The sequence below is a fragment of the Muscardinus avellanarius genome (genome assembly GCF_963383645.1).
Source record: "Muscardinus avellanarius genome assembly, chromosome: 16".
Taxonomy (NCBI): Eukaryota; Metazoa; Chordata; class Mammalia; order Rodentia; family Gliridae; genus Muscardinus; species Muscardinus avellanarius.
In genome coordinates, this window is record NC_137802.1 from 33,144,779 (window position 1) to 33,164,885 (window position 20,107).

A 20,107-nucleotide genomic window follows, 5' to 3' on the forward strand; every position below is an offset into this window, starting at 1 on the left:
CAGACAGCCTCAGCTACTTAGTGAGGCCCTTTGCAACTCAGAGAGACCCTGTTTCAAAATAAAGAATAAAATAGGGCTGGGGGTGTAGCTCAGAGGTAGAATGCCCCTGGGTTCCATCCCTAGTACAAAAAAAAAAAAAAAAAAAAAAGGCTAAAAATTATTCTATTGTTTACACTTTCTTTTCTCTCTCTTTTTTGTGTGGGGATTGAACCCAGGGGCATTTTAGCTCTGAGCTACATCCTCAGCTCTATTGTATTTTTCATATTTAATACTATTCACATTGACAGGGCCTCACTAAGTTCCTGAGGCTGGCTGGGAACCTGTGACGGTCTCCTCAGCCTCTCAAGTACTGGGTCACGAATGTGCGACCCAGGCTAAGTTCTTCTTCATCTTCTTCTTTTTTTTTTTTTCCCGGGAAACAGAGTCCGGATAAGTTGCTGAGGTTGACGTCAAACCTTTGATCCTTAGCCAGGACTGGCTGCATAGGCTTAGAATCCTAGTACTGTGTCAGGTGCGCGCTTGTAATCCCAGCATCTGGGGGGCTGACACAGGAGAATCCAAGTTCCCGACTAGACTCTGCAACTTAGTGAGATGCTATTTCAAAATATAAAATAGCACTGGGGATGTAGCTCAGAAGTAGAACCCCTCTGGGTTCAATCCTCAGCACCAAAATCAACAAACACCCCCCCCCCCCGCAAAAAAAAAAAAAAAAAAAGCAAAAAAACTAGCTGGGTGTGGTGGTATAGCCTTGTAATCCCAGTACTTGGGAGGCTGAGGCAGGAGGACTGCAGGTTCACACCAGCCTCAGCTACTCAGTGAGGCTCTCAGCAACTTAGTGAGAACCTGTTTCCAAATAAAATATAAAAAAGATATGGGAGGATAGCCCGGAGGTAGAAAGCCCCTGGGTTCTACCCCCAGTACCACAAAGGGGAAGGGGGCAAAAAGCTGGGCATTGTGGCACACACTTGTAATCCCAGAATTTGAGAGGCTGAGACAGGAGGATCATGGTTTGTGGCCAGCCTCAGCTACTTAGTGAGCCCCTTTGCAACTTAGTGAGCCCCTGTTTCAAAATAATAAAAATAGGAAGTCGGGTATGGTGACATACACTTGTAATCCCAGTACTTAGGAGGTTGAGACAGGAGGATCCAGCTTCAGGACCGGCCTCAGCTACTTTGTGAGGCCTTCCACAACTTAGTAAGGGCTTGTTTCAAAATAAAGAATAAAAAATAGGACTGGGGGTGTAGCTCAGAGGTAGAATGCTCCCAAGTTCCATCCTTAGTACTGGGGGAAAAAAGCAGTTTTTCAAAAAACCCCAAAATCCCCTTTGGTGTAGCTCAGCGATAGTGCCTGTGCGAGCCCCAGCACTGAAAGAAGACAAGTAAAGAAATGGTAAAGAAATGGTAAGAATGATTGCCATTTGCTCAACATGCTCACCACTAGACATAAGACCCAAAGGAACAGAAATCAGCGTGCTGACGGGAGCCGCACAGCGGTGCCCCGCTGTGTCCCCACAGCTCAGGAGGCAGAGGCAGGAGGACTGCCAATTTAGTGAGACCATGTCTCAAAATAAAAATTAATGAAAGAGGATGGGGGACATGGCTCAGTGCTTACCTCCCACGTGTGAGGCGCTGGGTTTAATCCCCAGTACCATGAGTGCGTAAACACACACACACACACACACACACACACACACACACACACACACACACACCTCTGCCACAACACCTACAGTCTCACATTCCCTGCAGCCCTGTCTAGATATAAAACAACCCAAAGGTCTACTAATGGATGAATGGCTAAAGAGAGTTGCTTACTACAGAAGACAGCCATTAAACAACAACAAAAATGAATAAATCCACAAATAAATAAACAAAAACCCTCCCAACAAATGTGTCTCTCTGATAGAGCTCCCAATCGGGCTCACCCCGTGCTGTCTAAGCAATCCCATGTGGTGGTGACAATGACAAGGCTCTTTATTTATGGGGCTGGGGGCCATGGGAGGGCATCCTCGCATGTGCTGGACACGTGTTCGAGCAGAGCACTTTCCTAGGGCTGTCCCTGTGGCTGGGCCATGGAGTCGGGCTGTCCAGGGTGTAGGGAGGCCCCATCTGCGGCGGCAGCAGACGCAGTGGTGTCAGTCCCCATGGCCTGCGGTGGGAGGGTTGAGCTGGCCAAAGAGAGATCGATATAACTCTGTCCTAGAAGACAAACAAAACAGATTGGTTAATTCATTGGTTAACTTTTCAAGGTTAAAAAGAAACTAAGAAGCTGGAAAATACCCTCATCTGTTTCTTCAATTGAAAACATAGCCATGTAATTAAAAACTGCATCTCACAGCTCTTACTCACAAATACAGTGGAAGGAGGAAGCCCAGAAGCAGCCAATCAAATAGTAACATATGTAAATAGTCCAGTGTGGCTGGATATCCTGTCTCTAGGGAATGAGTTTTCTATAAGTTTGCCCTTTACAGACAGGCTCTTCAAGTAAGAAAACAAGATTGAATATTTTAATAGGATGTATGAGACTGCCGCGCCATGAGGAGGATTCAATCAGACATGGGATGTAGGGGGATATAATTTAGTTTTCATACATTTTCTTGGACTTGGCAGTACTTGAAAAACAATGAAAATGACCCAGCAACAAGATTCCAATTACTATCATGTGTGTAGTAGTTCAAAGTAGAACTAAGGTTCTTAAAACTCCCAAACCCCTTTCTCTAGTTTCAGTCTAATAAATAATTTGATTGGCTAATTTATTTCAAAAGTTGGGCTGTGACATTAAAACAAAACAAACAAACAAACAAACAAACAAAAAACAGCATGCCAGAGTCTTTGGTTCCTGAAAATACTGTAAAGAACCACTCCCAATGTATGTCTCAGTTACTAAGTGTAACACACAGGTCTCCAGCCAAAGCCATCTGCCTGGGCCTGGGAATCTCAAGGGTGTGTGCGGAGGGGAGACCCTTGCTCTTGCTGTCGCCAGGATGGGAGCCCCAGCACATGGGAGAGCCACAGGAGATGGAGGAGGGCCCTGGGGGCTGATGCCAACTGTGTAAAGGTCCAGCTCTGATCCTCACGGAGGGAGGGAGGGAGGGAGGGAGGGAGGGAGGGAGGGAGGGAAAGAGGGGGGGTCGGCAAGGAGAGGGTCAGAGCAACAACTCCAGAAGAAAGCTATACCAGCCCTGATATCAGATCCAACAAGAACCAGTGCCATCTTGTTAAGAAAACAGCACCTGCCAGGTGTGGTGGCGCACGCTTGTCATCCCCGCGGTTGGGAGGCAGAGACAGGAGGTTCGAAGCCAGCCTCACTGGCTTAAAAGACCCTGTTTCCAAATAAAATATAAAATAGGTCTGGGAGTATAGCCTGGAGGTAGAAGGGTTCCATCCCCAGTACCACCAAAAAAAAAAAAAAAAAAAAAAAAAAAAAAGAAAAGAAAAAAGCACTTGCCCCCTGCTGCTGGTTTGCATACTTGGGATTGAACCCAGAGGTGCTCTCCCACTGAGAAATATTCCCCAGAGCTCCCTCTGTTTTTGTTACTGAGGACTGAACCTGGGGGCATTCTACCTCTGAGCTCCCAGCCCTTTTTATTTTATTTTCAAACAGGCTCTTGCTAAACTGCTGAGGTTGGCCTCAAACCTGCAATCCTCTTGTTTCAGTACAGGGATTACAGGTGCACAACATCATGCCTGGCTCCCCCAGCCCTTTTTATGCTGAGATAGGGTCTCTAAGTTGCTCAGGCTAGCCTCAAACTTGCGACCCTTCTGCCTCTGCATCTGGAGCAGCTGGGATTACAGGATACGCCATTGTTTCCAGGAGTCTTTTTTTTTTAAGAGATTGGTTTTATTTATTTATTTTGGTGGTACTGGGATTCCTGAAAGCCCTTCTACCTCCGGGCTACACTCCCAGACCTATTTTATATTTTGAAACAGGCTCTCTTAAGTCAGTGAGGCTGGCTTCTAACCTGCGCGATCCTCCTGTCTCCACCTCCCAAGCGCGGGGATTACAAGTGTGCACCACACGCCTGGCCCAGTAGTCTTTTTTTGGTATGGACTGAAGCAAGAGGCTTCCTACCTCTGAGCCCCAGTCCTTTTATTCTGAAATAGGGTCTTGCTAAATTACTGAAAAATCTTTATGCTGCTAAGGCCGTCCTTGAACCTTGATCCTGCTGTCTCAGCCTCCTAAATACTGGGATTACAGACATGTGCCATCAAGGCCAGTTTGAAAACAGGATATGATAAGTGCTCTCGCTGTCTGCAAGCCTGGCTTTACAAACAAAAGAAAACCCCTCTTGCAAGACTGAGAGACAGGAGGATCAAAGGTTCAAGGCCAGCCTCAGCAATTTAGTGAGGCCTACAACAATTTAGTCAATTTAGTGAGACCCTGTTTCAAAATAAAAAATGAAAGGCTGAAGGTGTAGCCTAAAGACAGAATGCTACTTGGTTCAATTCTCAGTACAAAAGAAAAAAAAAATTAAAATACCCAGTAAACAAAAAGCCCTCTTTTTTTGTGTGTGGTACTAGGAATTGAACTCAGGGGCATTCAACCTCTGAGCTATGCTCCAAGCCTTATTTTCTTATTCTTTATTTTGAAACAGGGTCTCACGAAATTGCGGGGGGACCTCACTAAATAGCTGAGGCTGGTCTCAAACCTGCAATCCCCCTGTCTCAGCCTCCAAAGTACTAGGATTATAAGCATGGGCCACTTTTAAACAGCTATTCTGGTTCAGCAATATTTCGGCATAAGCCGGGTGTGGTGGCACATGCCTGTAATTCCAGTACTTGGAAGGCTGAAATAGGAGGATTGTAGGTTTAAGAACAGCTCCAGCAACTTAGTGAGAACCTGTTTCAAAATAAAAGATAAAATAGAGCTGGGAGTGTACCTCAGAGGTAGAAAGCCCCTGGGTTCCATCCCCAGTACCACAGAAATGAATGAATGAATGAGCAAGCAAGCAAGCTGGCATAGCGGCACACAGAATGCCCGAGTTCAACACACACACACTCAACACAAAAGTTATCAGTCTTGTTAAGAAATCATCCTGCTATCCTGCTATAGTTGTGGAGAATAGAGGTACCATAATTACAAAAATCTGCACTAGGAATTGCATACCAAGCCTTTAAAAAAGTGAAAATCTTTTTTTTTTTTTTTTTTGGTGGTACTAGGGTTCCTGGAAGCCCTTCTACGTCCGGGCTACACTCCCAGACCTATTTTTATATTTTTATTTGGAAACAGGGTCTCTTAAGCCAGAGAGGCTGGCTTCGCGATCCTCCTGTCTCCACCTCCCAAACGCGGGGATTACAAGCGCGCACCACCACGCCCGGTTAAAAAAGTGAAAATCTTAAGCTACAGAAATAAAATATATAAACTAACCTTGTCATGTTGGGGAACACTGAACAGGCAGGGAGAGTATGGGCCAGAACAACAATGGGCCTCCGGTTTTATTTTCAGGGTTTGCAATGTCCTGGTCAGCCACAAGGCCTACAGACAAGATGCAGGCCTGCCCAGGGCTGTGTCGGCCCGTTCCTCTGTGCACTCTGCACCAGTCCACCTCACTCTCAACCAGCCGCCTGCCTCAGAGCTGACCTCGGCCCAGATGCAAATGAGCACAGGTGGCCCCATCACCGGCTCAGTCCCCCCATCACCCGCTCAGGCCCCCCATCACACGCTCAGTCCCATCACCCGCTCAGCCCCCCCATCACTGGCTCAGTCCCCCAACACCAGCTCAGTCGCCTCATCACCCGCTCAAGTCCCCTCATCACCCGCTCAATCCCCACTTCACCAGCTCAGTCCCCCCATCACCCGCTCAGTCCCCCATCACCAGCTCAGTCCCCTCATCACCCGCTCAGTCCCCTATCACCAGCTCAGTCCCCCATCACCAGCTCAGTCCCCCCATCACCCGCTCAGTCCCCACTTCACCAGCTCAGTCCCCCCATCACCAGCTCAGTCCCCCCATCACCCGCTCAGTCCCCACTTCACCCTCTCAGTCCCCACTTCACCCACTCAGTCCCCCATCACCCGCTCAGCCCCCCATCACCCGCTCAGTCCCCATCACCAGCTCAGTCCCCCCATCACCAGCTCAGTCCCCACTTCACCCGCTCAGTCCCCCATCACCCGCTCAGTCCCCCCATCACCCGCTCAGTCCCCATCACCAGCTCAGTCCCCCATCACCAGCTCAGTCCCCCCATCACCAGCTCAGTCCCCCGGCAGGCAGTGTTGCCTGGCCCAGTCTTCACTTCATCACATGGACCTGCCTATCTGACAATAAACAGAAGTCTTTCTAGCTATTTCAACAAAAAAATTAAATGGCATGGAGGGAGAGTTTCTCCGGCAGAAGGGACAGTGTGACTTTAAGAGGCGCGCTGATGAGAGGGAGCCGAGCAGGCAGCACAATGCCATTTAGCCTTCGCCTCGCCTTGCTTGCCTGCACCAGACCCCATCATTACCCCCAACAAATGCTTCCGCTCCCGCCACCATTGAGCCGCAAGCAATCGCAGCGCAACGCCTGGGCCAAAGGCAGCAGTTACTGTCCGCAGCGGGGTTCACATGTCAGAGCAGAGAGTGAAATGCTGAACCCGTGTTTTGATAGAACATCATTTCACACTCAGGTGCGCAGACTGACATATGCAGCTGCTTGTGGCAAGGCAACTCGGGAAGCTGAGTGGTCTGGGTTCTTAAAATATTTGGAGAAAGAGCGAGAATACGAGTAAGGGATCACTGCAATCTAAACACCTCTAGCAACCGATTTTGGCGCCTTCCTCTCCCGCTACCATCAGCCACCATTTGCACTCACAAAGCGCGCCAAGCCTTGCTCCTGCTGGGGCCCTGGTCTTTCAGATCACGCCATCTCTTACCAAGAACCTGGTGACAGCCTTCCACCTGCCTATTCTGCTCCCGCCTCTCTCCACCGCCTCCACCTTTGCTCTAGAAACATACCGAGCAGACCCTCCTTGGGATCCAGGAGAGCACTGAGTCAAGGACCTTCCAGATCTGGCTGCCGGGCTGGGCCCAAGCTTGCTCTTCTCATCCAGGGCTTTAGCACCGCTGGGCTTTGTGCTCCTAAGTGATAGTGCACAGCTCTGATAGTGCACAGCTCAAAAGACGCAGCCCAAGTACGCCAAAAGAATGTTATAAACCTCCCTCAAACAGTTTTTTCCCTAGTTCTGGGGAAGGAACCCAGGGACATTCTACCTCCGAGCTACATCCCTAGCCCTTTTTTTTTCTCCCCCACTTTATTTTGAAACAGGTCTCACTGAATTGAAAATGGCTTTATTAAGTAGCTGAGGCTGAGAACTGTGATCTTCCTGTCTCAGCATCCCAAGTGCTGAGATTACAAGTGTGCACCACCACACCCATCATCATTTATTTAAATAACATATAAACAAGCTCTAACTTAGAAATTTCACAGCATTAAAAAAAAAAAACTTATTTCCAAGCTGGTTGTGGTGGCACATGTTTGTAATCCCAGTACTTGGGAGTCCGAGACAGAAGAATGGCAGGTTTGACCCTGTTTCAAACTAAAGAAAAGCTGGGTATGGTGGTGCACACTTATAATCCCGGCATTTGGCAGGTTGAGGATCAGAGTACGCGGACAGCCTCAGCTACTTAGTGAGGCACTTTGCAACTCAGTGAGACCCTGTTTCAAAATAAAGAATAAAAAATAGGGCTGGATGTGTAACTCAGAGGTAGAATGCCCCTGGGTTCCATCCCCAGTACTTGGAAAAAAAAAAAAAAAGAATAAAATCGGACTGGGAATGTAAAATGCCCCTGGGTTCTACTTCCAGTACCACAAAACAAACAAACACCCAAAAAACTTGTATTTTCATCTGATTTTTCCCTACAGATTTTTGTTCTAATATAATTGTTTTATGCTTGAAAGTCTTTTACCGATCATCCTATTATACTTCTTGACCACAAAAATAGGTAGTTAAATAAAAATACTTCTGATTTTTTTTTTTTTTTTTTTTTGGCAGTACTAGGGATGGAACTCAGGGACATTCTACCTCCGAGCTACACCCCCAGCCTTATTTTTCATATACTTTGAAACAGAGTCTCCCTGAGTTGCAAAGGGCCTCACTAAGTAGCTGAGGCTGTCTGTGAACTGCTATCCTCCAGTCTCAGCCTCCCAGATGCTGGGATTACAAGTGTGCACCACCACGTCCGGCACTTCTGAAATATTTTAAATAAAAATATGGGAATTAAAATAAGTCTCTACGATCAAAAAATTTCTTCTGAATTGGGTTTTCATCAGTTTTTATGAGGCTATAATTGTAATACAGTATATCACAATTTTATTGAAAACTCCTTTGTGTGTGGGTCTGGGGATGGAACCCAGGGGCTTTGATCTCTGAGCTACACCCCCTGCCCTATTTTTTATTCTTTATTTTGAAACAGGGTCTCACTGAGTTGCAGAGGGCCTCACTAAGTAGCTGAGGCTGTGCGCAAACCGTGATCCTCTGGTCTCAGCCTCCCGGATGCTGGGATTACGAGTGTGTACCACCACGCCCGGCTGAAAACTTAGTATAAATATGAAGTATGTTATTGGAAGTGAGGCTTTCCCCACACTTTTCATGGATCTATGGATGCATATTACTTATTACTATAATGAACAAAAGAACACTCAGCATCAACTCTATTTCTGTTTTTAATAGAGGTATGCATTGAAAACCCTTGTCACATGAGCAAGTAGAAAAGAATGGGAGTTTTGTCATAACAATGTTATCTGATTCTTCCTATTCCTTCTGGACTCTATGGTAAAAAAAAAAAATCTTATGATCCACCAAGAGTTACTTTGAGGATCGGGCGACAACTGCCCTCACAGTCTCCCGCAGTTTCTCTGCAGTCTGGCTTTGTGCCAGGCAGGACACTGTGAAGACCAGGCACAGGGAGAACCACTTCCTCACACGTGTTCTACCCCCAGAAGCCCACCTCTTCACACTCTGGGTCTGTGGTTTTCGGGACATCTTTGCACTCTCAACATGAAGATGGGTGTGGGGAACATAGTTTCTCCCAAACCCAGACAGGTGCTAGATCTGGTGTTGATGCTGAGGGAGGAGTCAAAGCATCTGAAAAGCAACAGAACACACCCAAACCCCTCACCCCATCGCAAAGAAAGCAAACTAGAAACCAGGCAGCCAAAGGCTCCTACCGCCCCGCCCCTTCCTCACCAGGGGTTGGCTGTGTGAAGACCTACTATCAATCCTTCAGGTTAGCCTTGTCTTCCTCTGTTCTCCAGGGTAAGCACAGAGTTTAATACTTGAGATCCCCTTAAGGCTATGCATAATGAACTTGGTTTAAAAGAAAAAAAGGAAACATCATTCCTGCTCCCGATCACATTAAGAATCGAGATTTGAATCACTGATCTGAACACCCCCCACCCCGCTCTCTCCCCTCCCCCTCCACGTGCTGGTCTCAACGGCCAGTGGGAAAGTCCAAGGTAGAAAACGTATTAATGTTGGTATCTTGCAGGAGAGGAAGCGACAGAGTAATTAACAGGACTTGGACCTAAGGTAGAAGGTCGATAGCAGGGGCTCTTCCTTGAATTAAAATTTAACTTACCCTTTATTGCAACCTACAAAAGCAAGTAATGAGCACTAACATTTTTATTTCTTTTAAACTGTCATTTAGGCTGTAGAGGGGATAATTACCTATCTCTAGTGTAGTAAGGTTTTATAACCCTTAGTGAGGCATTTTCTAATTTAATATTTTTACTGTATTATCATAAAACCTGTTTCTGGAAAAAAATGATCATGGATTAGCAGCCATTTTCCATAAAAGATAGAACGTGTGTGCGCGTGTGTGTGTCAGGGTTCAGCATTTTATTGTGTGGCTCTGCAGAGACTCGGCCAGGCTCAGCCTGGCGCTGTGGCCTGCCCTCTTCGATGCTGGGTGAGGTCTGTGCTGCCCACATACAACGATGCGGCGACGCATGGGCACAAACACGCTCCCTTCAGTTCCACACACACACTTCTCACACGGCTGCAACACAGATCACTGTCTTTCAGGATGTTATGTGGGCAAACAGGACAAAGGAGAATATTAAACCTGCAAATGATCTGTGTGGGGCTTTCAATTTGCTAGGTCAGTAGCTTGCGGCACTGGAGACTCTGAAGGACTTCTTCAGGCTGCTCTCTAGAAAAGCACGCTCCTCCTACTCCAGCCCAGGCACCCCTAGGCTCCAGACATCCCCCAAAGCCACTGCACCTGCCTGCGCCTGTGGCCAAGACAGGTGAGCAAAGAAAGCAGCCATCTCACCACTCCCTAAAGAAGCCAATATAGTCAAAAGTACTTCACAGTCCCAGAGCAAGTTACATGCCAGTCTTCCAAAGACAATAGCAGAGACAATAGTGTTGCTTTCCTGATTATACATAACTTCCCCTTGGTTAACTTGAAGTTGTTCCTTTGTTGCTTCACGGGGAATGGTATCCTTAGGTATAGAGACACATCCAGAATGCAGCCTGGCTCATCTTTCCCTTTCCAGCCCTCGAGCTGCTTGCTGAAGTGGTGCAGCATCTATTTCTGCCTTAGCTCAACATATATATATATATGGGTTAAGGGAAAGCCAGGCATGGTAGTGCATGCCTGTAATCCCAGTACTTGGGAGGCTTTGTAGAGGAGGATCACAGGTTCAAGGCCAGTCTCAGCAAATTAATGAGCCCTGTTTCAAAGTAAAAAATAGAGCCAGGAGTATAGCTCAGAGGTAGAACACCTTTGGGTTCCAGGTACCACAAAACAAAACAAAACAAAAACCAAGGGAAAATGCAAACACTCAAGAAGAAAAGTCACACTAAGGGCCCCAAACCTAAATTCACACACACCTCTGCATCAACAGACTAGCCCCGTCACTGATGATAGATGTGTGTTTTCCAAAGTTATTGCTTGTACAAACCTGTAATCCCGGTATCTGGAAAGCTGAGACAGAAAGATCACAGGTCGAGACCAGCCTCAGCAAGTAGTGAAACTTCCATCAACTTAGTAAGACCCTGCTTCAAAATAAAAACAAAAACAAAATAGGGTGAGGAGCCGGGCGTGGTGGCGCACGCTTGTAATCCCAGCATCGGGAGGCTGAGACTGGAGGATCACGGTTCGCGGACAGCCTCAGCTACTTAGTGAGGCCCTCTGCAACTCAGTGAGACCCGGTTTCAAAATAAAGAATAAAAAATAGGGCAGGGGTGTAGCTCGAAGGTCTAATGCCCCTGGGTTCCATCCCCAGACCCGTAAAAAAAAAAAAAAAAGGATGGGGATGTAGCTTAGAGGTAGAATGCCCCTGGTTTCTGTCCTCAGTACAGAAAAAGAATATTGGTGATGCTACTGATGCCACTTTCTTTTTATTTCACATTTTTGTTTTCGAAACAATTTACTCGGTGCTGTGGAAGCTTAGAAGCAAGTACTAGATGCTTATGTCCCTGGCCTCAAAATAGAACTCATTAATAAACTACAAAGAAATATTTGTATGCCTATGTGACTTCTGTCAGCTGTTGAGAAGATTACAAGGACACAGGAAAGGCACAGCACAGACAAGCGAGCAGTGTGAGGGCTGTCGCCAGTCTGTGCAGGACAACTCCACTGGAGACACACTGGACCCAATTCTGCCCTGCTGCAGCCTGTCCCCTAGGCCCCTGTCCCTGCAAGCAAAGCTGGCTACTGTCTGATGTCTTCCTCTAACATAATCTGTCCTTTCCAGGCTAACCGGCCTCAATTCCCTCCACTGCTCTCGTGACAGTCTCCCTGCCGGCCTAACTGAAACTGCATCCTCTGGTTTGCTGGAGCTCACAGTGAGGTCTTCAGAAACTCTTGGCCAGGCTCAATGTAGCTGGCATGGTCTAGACAGCTGAGTGGGCAGAGGACTCCACTGCCTACTACACTCTTTTTTTTTTCCTTTTGGTGGTACTGGGGATGAAACCCAGGGGCATTCTACCTCCAAGCTACACCCCAGTCCTGTTTTTTTTATTCTTTATTTTGAAACAGGGTTTCAATGAGTTCCAAAGGGCCTCACTAAGTAGCTGAGGCTGGCCGCGAACCGCAATCCTCCTGTCTCAGCCTCCCAAATGATGGGATTACAAGCGTGCACCACCACACCCGGCATTTCTTCTTCCTTTTTTATTTAGTTTTTCTCTTCCTGGTATTACAGAGTCTACCCAGAGCCTTGTGGGTACAAGGCAAATGTTCCACTGCTCCATGCCCAGTCCTGCCTCCTGCATTCTGAAAGCAGACTTCTCTACTTCACAGAGCTCCTTCTGTTGTCTACTAATACCAGGCGTTCCAGTATCTGCTGAAAAAGGTGTCTCTTTTATTATCTCTTGGCACATGCTAATGTTACCAAACAAAGGATCCTCTTCTAAGAAAACACGTGCCTCCATTCTAATTGTCAGAAACCAAAGTGGGCCAAAGGGCTAAGGCGATGCACGGCTCCGCTTTCTCCTCAGAGATGTCGAAAGCACCACAGGCAATAGCTTTCTTTTGTTATATCCGTCAACAGGAAAAGCACGTCACCTGAAGCGAAGCACGCCATTTGATAGGGCACGCAGCACGGCAAGGAACGCACGGCGGGCGCGATCTGGTGTCGGAGCCCATCCTGCTGCTGCTCAGACCCTTACCATACCAGGACCCCGGCCTCTGGAACCTTAGCTTCCTCAGCAGTAAGAGGGTGGCGGTATCCTCCTCAAATATGCTGTTTTAGAGCACTGAGCAAAGTTCCCATTGCACAAACAGCTCGGTCATCTATGCTGATGGAAAATGGAACAGGACACGGCAGGCAGTGTGCGGGAGCTGCGCCCTGAGGAGGGCCTGAGTGCCCGTGCCTCCCAGTAACAGACAGAAATGGCACCTGCCTTCACCAGGTCTGCTTCTCTCCATCCGTTCCACTCCCTTCTGGTGACTTTACAAGTGAGGGAAAGGCGGTATGATGTCTCTGTGGCCTGCAAGGGGAAATACACTGGTCCACATGGCCCACAGGGCCCTGTGCAGGTCCAGGAACAAGAGCGGAGGCTGGTGACATCCAAGCCGGTGCAGCACAGACACAGCTCTTAGCAAGAGCGTCACTTGGTCAGAAGACACATAAGTCCTGAGAGTGGACAGTGAGCCAAAGAAAGGCTAGTATAGAACTTTCCCTCACTCTCCACCCAATGTCCCCCCAATAGCAAAAAGTGGACCATGGGCCTTTTTTTTTTTTTTAAACTCTCCTGGGGAACTGAACCCACAGCTTCCTGTATGTTAGGACAGTGCTTTACCTCTTAGCTACATCCCCAGCCCTTTAATAATTTTCTTTTCTTTTCTTTCTTCTTTTTCTTTTCCTCCTTCTCCTCCTCCTCCTCCTCCTCCTTCTCCTCCTTTTTGGTGCTACTGGGGATGGAACCCTGGGGCATTCTACCTCTGAGCTACCCCCCTGGCCCTAGTTTTTATTCTTTATTTTGAAACAGCCTCACTGAACTGCAAAGGGCCTCACTAAGTAGCTGAGGCTGTCTGCAAACAGCGATCCCCCTGTCTTAGCCTCCAGAATGCTGGGATTACAAGCATGTGCCACCATGTCCAGCTTAAATTTTTATTTATTTTTTATTTTTTTGGTGGTACTGGGGTTCCTGGAAGCCCTTCTACCTCTGGGGTACACTCCCAGACATTATATAGATATAATTTTTTTTGGAAACAGGGTCTCTTAAGTCAGCGTGGCTGGCTTTGAACCTGCGCTATCCTTCTGTCTCCACCTCCCAAGCGTGGGGATTACAAGCGTGCGCCACCAAGCTCGGTGTTTAAATTTTTATTTTTGAGGCAGGGTTCTGCCAAGTTGCCTAGACTGGCCTGGACCTTGTAATCCTCCTGCCTCAGCCTTCAGAGTTGCCAGAGTTATAGGCACGTGCCTGGATGGATCCCAGGCTTGTTTCCTAAAATCTCACCACATTCCACACCACAAAACAAACCCAAAACGAACAACAAAAACACAAAATAGCCTAAAACAAAGAAACCTTCTCCCACCTAAGACCTATTTCTTAACAGGATCAAGTTATCAAAGCAACCAACAGTGACTCAGAGAATTCCCTCTTGTATCACTCACTAATTACCCAGATCTGCATACAAGGTAAATCATCTCTATCAGACACCAGCTGAACTCCTCAGACTGTTCCAAGACCGCCGAGCTGCAGCTGCCATAGTTCGCCACAAGGTGGCGCATATGACTCATTTCTAAGGGGACCAGGCCTGGAGGAGACCCGATGCGAATGCAGCCCATAAATTACCCTGTGTCTGCTCTCATCACCCTTCTCCCAGGGCTTGAAGGAGACTGGAGAAGGTCTGTTCCAATGCGCTCTTTCGGTCAGGTCAGAACTAGGTCCTTCAAACCTCTGCAAATGCTTTTAGCCCTGCAGTTTTAAATTACAGATGGTGACGTGTGGCCTCTGGCCTGTCTCCTAAAGATCAGACAGACTCAAGATTTATAAATGTTCAAAGAAGCAGGCTCAAGCCCCAAACAAAGGAACTGAGAGGATGGGGAGAAGGGATAAGCGGGGAGAGGGACAGAGGTTGGGAATGGAACTGGAGTTAAAATGGTGGAGGTTTTCTCCTCACTTGTCAGTTACAAATTCACTCCGCTTTAACAAAGGAAGAAAAAGACATGAAACTTCCACCATTCCTACAACTAGCCTCAAGCCTTTTATATTCTTTTAAAGAAAAATAATTTACCTAAGTGGACTTATGAGGGGCAGGAGCCATTCTTCAGATAAAAGGGATGTTGTTCCTTTCCTGTGCATTAATATTCCATATTCCTGGGATGATTTCCACTTTCACACTTTGACTGTTTTATAACAGATTTGATGCGAGAGAAGACAAATGGCCTCACAAAGAGAAGACGACAAATCATCTCACTGTTTTTAGCAGGGTTTTCTCTTTATTTTTATTTATTTTTATTCTGGAGCCAGGCTGCAGAGCTCTCTGCCTTGCTGGAGATGTTTAATATTAACGTCAAGCCACCGCGATCCTGGCAATAGAGTTGGCCGGTGTTGTGTTTACGGTTTTGTGACTGCTGGCTTCAGGAAGATGAAGCTCCTTGTTCAAACAGCAGCCCCTCTAACAGCTCCTGTTAAAAGCCAGGGTATGCTTCACTGCGTGGACGTGAATCATTCCTCCCCCGCAGGGAAGGTGAGACTGACACCCAGTCACATTTGTATCCTATCAGGACTGCTGCCCTGCCACCCAGGGATGGGGGCACAGGACGCGTCTCTCAGCTCCATCTGAACCTGAGCTTTCAGAGGACCAAAACATGCAGAAATCAGTGAGGGCGCTCACCCTCAGCCAGAGCGCTTCAGCGAGGCCTCTGCTGCGACTCTCGTACTGAGCTGCAGGGCTTATTTTGCTAAGAAACCCAGTTCCAACCCAGATGTGAAAAAAGCAACTACTGAGCAAACAAGTGCAGGGCAGCCGCGGAGGCTGCGTAGGCAGGGGCTCCGTGGGACGCGCTGCTCCCTGGTGCTGCTCCCGGCCGGGCTCAGGGGCCTGGTGTCGTCCTCCTCTTTTATCTGCCCTGTACCTCGCCCTTCCCATTCGGCTCCCTATCCTCCTCTCTTCTCTTTACACCCTGCCCTAGCAGTCCCCGGTCTGCTCTCAGTTCGGCCTCCTGTTAAAAGACCCCCAGCCAGAGCGCCGGCTCCAGCCTCTCCAGGCACTCCACCTGACTCCGAATAAAACCAAACACACCCCCTTGGCAAGGCTATTCTGTCATCTAAACTACATTTCTGTCGGTAATGGCAGCAAATTCTTGTTACTCCTGTCCCACACCGATCTCTCTTAAGGCATAAGCTGCAACACAAAGCTACAGGTATCCACACCATAATTTATTTGTGGTTCTAGAGCTTGAGCTTAGGGGCATTCTACCTCTGAACTACACCCCTAGCCTTTTTTGTTTTGAAACGGTTTCACTACATTGCTGAGAGGCTTGCTAAATTGCTGAGGCTGATCTTGAATCTTTGAGCCTCCTGTCTCAGCCTCTCAAGTACTGGGATTATAGGTGTGTATCAATATGCCTGACCCATACTGTAATTTCTATTTAAAAAATAAAATCCAACCTGGGACAGGGCTCCTGTTTGAACAATTTATTTTTATAGTAATTGAAAAAATGCAAACTGCCACTTCCATCTTTTTTGGTTTCTAACAGAATTCTTCAAAAACCGTTCCCCCCTCTGTAAATCAACAGGGCTTTTCGTAGAAAGGGCTGTTGTACCAGGTAAGTGACCTCCAGAGTCTGGCCCAGGACCACCGGGCTCTGGACATCTGAACAGCATCCTCTCTCCCCACTCCACTGAAGCTAGTCCCTGAAGCAGCACTTTGATGGCCTCAGCCAGTTACACGGCTGGCTTTAAAAAGCTTGATTGCTAAGTGCAAAATGAGTAGTTTGCATTTCTCCCCTGGAAGCCAGGGTCTGTTCTGGTGCAGAGTTGTGCCTTCCCTGCAGGTCAGCTGTGCACAGGAGGCGGAGTGCTGCCAAGTGTGTGTATGAGAAAATGTGTATTGATTTCTTCTTTCTTATAAAGGAGCACAAAGCAGTGAAGAACAATCGCTCCTCAGTCTTTTCAGTGATTCACATTCCACACCAGAGACAAAGGCTCAGGGCTGCCATATCCTCCGGGAGGCAGAAAGGAGGACTGGAGATCCACACAGGCCACCTCTCGCGGTGCCAGGCCGCCAACCCTGTGCAGGCCCACTACTGGGCTCCAGACCCAAGAGGGCCATGTGGCCTCCCTGCTCTGCACAAGCTATTCCCTGTCTGGCTGATGCTCCCTCACCCTGGGAAAGAAGTAGCCCTCAGTCTTATTTACCTTTTCAGTGGAGGTACCCGAGGGTAGGGAAGTCATTCTTGTAAAGTGCTCTGCTCCCAGAGGGAGACCATGGAGACCACACAGGTGTGGTTATGGCTCACTCAAGACCTCCCGGCCCAGGGTAGGTGGTAATGAATAGCTTTGTTACAGGTGCTTCCCAGCAACTGGACTTAGAGCACAAGGAAGCAGAGCCTTTATTTATATAGCCTTCTGCAGTTTGGCACTTAATGCCAACACTAAAACAGCAGCAGGCGATCAGGTTCCACAATGCCTTCTTAATGCACATACAGAATTCATTCCATAACTATTTTCTTCTTAAAACAAATCCTGAAAGCAGTCCAAACAACCGACCTAACGCTATAACTGGTCATCACAGAGTCCTAGGGCCTCTCCATGTTTCCAACAAGTAATTTGTAACAAGTAATTTGTAGGAGGATCAGCAGAAACCAAGTACCACAGCCAAGATGGCCAGGAGCAAACTTATGTAGAATTCAAAGTTTAGGGTATAGTCTCTTGAAAGAGATGGGCAAATAAGAGTGTTCATGAAAGATCTCTTCTTAAAGTTCATCAAAAGTAAAAATGACCTTGAAAAACCTCTAAGCAAAGGACTAGGAATGAGAAATCTCAAAGCTGGACTCCTCATTCCTGGAGTTTTTCCAACATGACCATGAGCTATAAACCAAATAGGAAGCTGCCCTCTAGCTGTGCAATGTTCTAGAATGCAGACATACACCACAGATAATTAAGAAGTAACCTGGTGGCGAAAGCTATATATAATATGAACACGTACAAAGTGTCATGGGAGCAGAGGGCAGTATATTAGAGGAGTTAGATGATTTGGAAAGATTTCAGTAAAATAGGCAAGAAACTTCACTTCATCCATCTTATAGGACTGTTTGAAAAAATAATCTTACCAGCAAATTGTACATATAAGCTGAAGGCCTTCAAAGGCATTTCAGATAGGAAGCCTATTACTGTTTTTGATTATACAAAAAATGGATGTCGTCTGTATTGTAGATAGAGTGCTATATAGACATGTGAAAACACAAACTGTTTTTTTTTTTTTTAAAAATAATTGCCAGTAAGGAAAAGCTGGGTGTGGTGGCACACACTTGTAATTCTAGTATTTGGGAGGCTGAGACAGGAGGATGCGGTTCTAGGCCAGCCTCAGCTACTTAGTGAGATCCTGTTTCAAAATAAAGAATAAGCCGGGCGTGGTGGCGCACGCTTGTAATCTCAGCTCTTGGGTGGCTGAGACAGGAGGATTGCACAGGTTCGAAGCCAGCCCCAGCTCTATTTAGTGAGGCTCTCAGCAACTTAGTGAGATTCTGTTTCCAAATAAAATAGAAAACAGGTTTGGGAGTATAGCCCGGAGTTAGAAAGCCTCTGAATACCACACACACACACACACACACACACACACACAGAAAAAAAAAAAAAAAAAAAAAAGGGAAGAAGGTGTAGCTCAGAGGTCGAATGCCCCTGGGGTTCCATCCCCAGACCTGCAAAAAATTAAAAAAAAAAAAAAAAAAAAAAACCAGTAAGGATTACTTTTAAAACAGTCCTCAGGGGGGATTTTTTTGGGGGGGGTTGGGGATGGAACCCAGGGGCATTCGACCTCTGAGCTACACACCCCCTACCCTATTTTTTATTCTTTATTCCTAATCTGGTTCTCACTGAGTTGCGAAGGCTCTCACTAAGCAGCTGAGGCTGTCCATGAATCGCGATCCTCTGGTCTCATCCTCCCGAATGCTGGGATTACAAGCATGCACCACCATGCCCAGCTAATTTTTTTTTTTTAAGAGAACATTTCATTCTCAAGGATCTAGTGAAGCTAGGCATGGAAACACATGCCTAGTACTTGAGAGGCGGAGACAGAAGAGTCAGAGGTTCAAGACCAGGCTCAGCAATGGGAGTGAGACTCTCAGTAACCTAGCAGGACCTTGTGAGAGGCACAGCTCAGGACTGCCCTGGGTTCCATCCAAAGCAAGGAAGAAAGGAAGGAGGGAGGCAGGGAGGCAGGGAATGAGTGAGCAAAGAAAAAAAAACCTTAAAAAGTAATTTTTAAATTTATTTTTATTGGTGCATTGTAATCACACATCACATTGGAGTACAAGACTTGAGAGGATATACAAGCACACATCATCCAGTTAGCCCTCATCCAGTCCCCATCCCATTCCCTCCCCCTCCCTCGATCCCATGCTTGTTGGTGATTAACTTTGATACATTTGTTTATGTATCTCCTGCTTTTTAAAGAGGCTCCATCCTCCCCTATTCCATACCCTCTGATGGGTCACCTTAATTGCTTCACTATAGGGCCCTTTCTATAGCTCCACCTCTTCCTGTTGCCCCTTTCCTCCTAGTTATTGCTGATTAGGGGAAGCATCTGGTTTTAATTTTCTGCGATATTTCTCTGTGCATGCTGCGTTGCAAATACCGATCCCACTCTTGATGGCCCCAGTTGTGGCCTGGCTACCTGGTGGACTGATCCAGACCTCACTGGCTCAAGCAGCGGCCTTGCCTCATGGGAGGCCCAGATTCTGGTCTCACTGGCCCCGACACTGGCCTAACCCCTCAGCTGGCTCCGATCCCGGCCTCGGAGGCCCCAGCACCGGCCTTGCTTCACGGCAGGCTCCAATCCCGGCCACGCTGGCCCTGGCACCAGCCTGACCCCTCAGCAGGCTCCGATCCCAGCCTCGGAGGCCCCAGTACCGGCCTTGCCTCACGGCAGGCTCCGATCCCGGCCTCGCTGGCCCCAGCACCGAACTAACCCCTCAGCAGGCTCTGATCTCGGCGTCAAAAAGTAATTTTTAAACTTTTTTTTTTGTGTGTGTGGTACTAGGGGTGGAACCCAGGGGCATTCTACCTTCGAGCTACAGCCCAGCTCTATTTTTAATTTTTTATTTTGAAATTGGGTCTGAGTTGAAAGGGCCTCATTAAGTAGCTGAGGCTGTCAGCAAACAGTGATCCTCCTGTCTCAGCCTCCCGAATGCTGGATTACAAGCGTGCACCACCACACCCAGCTGAATTTTTTAAACTTTAACAAGTATTGCTAGAGAGGAACAAATGGGTTCAAAGGAGAAAGAGCCCCGCTCAGTCTGGGGCAGGTAGTGATTACAAAAGTCTCTCCTGAGAGGCTGGCATCTTCAATGACTAAACATTTTGGCAGCAGAGCACAGAGTGGATGGAGAGGGAGGCACTCCAGGCAGGAACAAGGAGAGGAGACTCAGTGGAGGGACAGGGAGTGCTCCTGGGATGGCAGAGGGTGCACTGCTGAGACAAGTGAGCAGGAGGGACAGGACAATGAAGGCCCC

General features: G+C 47.5%; 1 protein-coding gene across 2 annotated transcripts in view; it reads right to left on the reverse strand.

Annotated features, from left to right (window-relative positions):
* Positions 1 to 2,023: 2,023 nt before the first annotated feature.
* AATF (apoptosis antagonizing transcription factor) overlaps positions 2,024 to 20,107 on the reverse strand; it is a gene marked incomplete at its 5' end in the record, with an annotated part of 124,430 nt that continues 106,346 nt past the window's right edge. For both annotated transcript variants that reach the window (XM_080712601.1, XM_080712600.1), the window contains one exon: positions 2,024 to 2,198. In XM_080712601.1, coding sequence (XP_080568727.1) covers positions 2,135 to 2,198 — 64 coding nt within the window. In that variant the 3' untranslated portion in view covers positions 2,024 to 2,134. The remainder of the gene's footprint in view (positions 2,199 to 20,107) is intronic.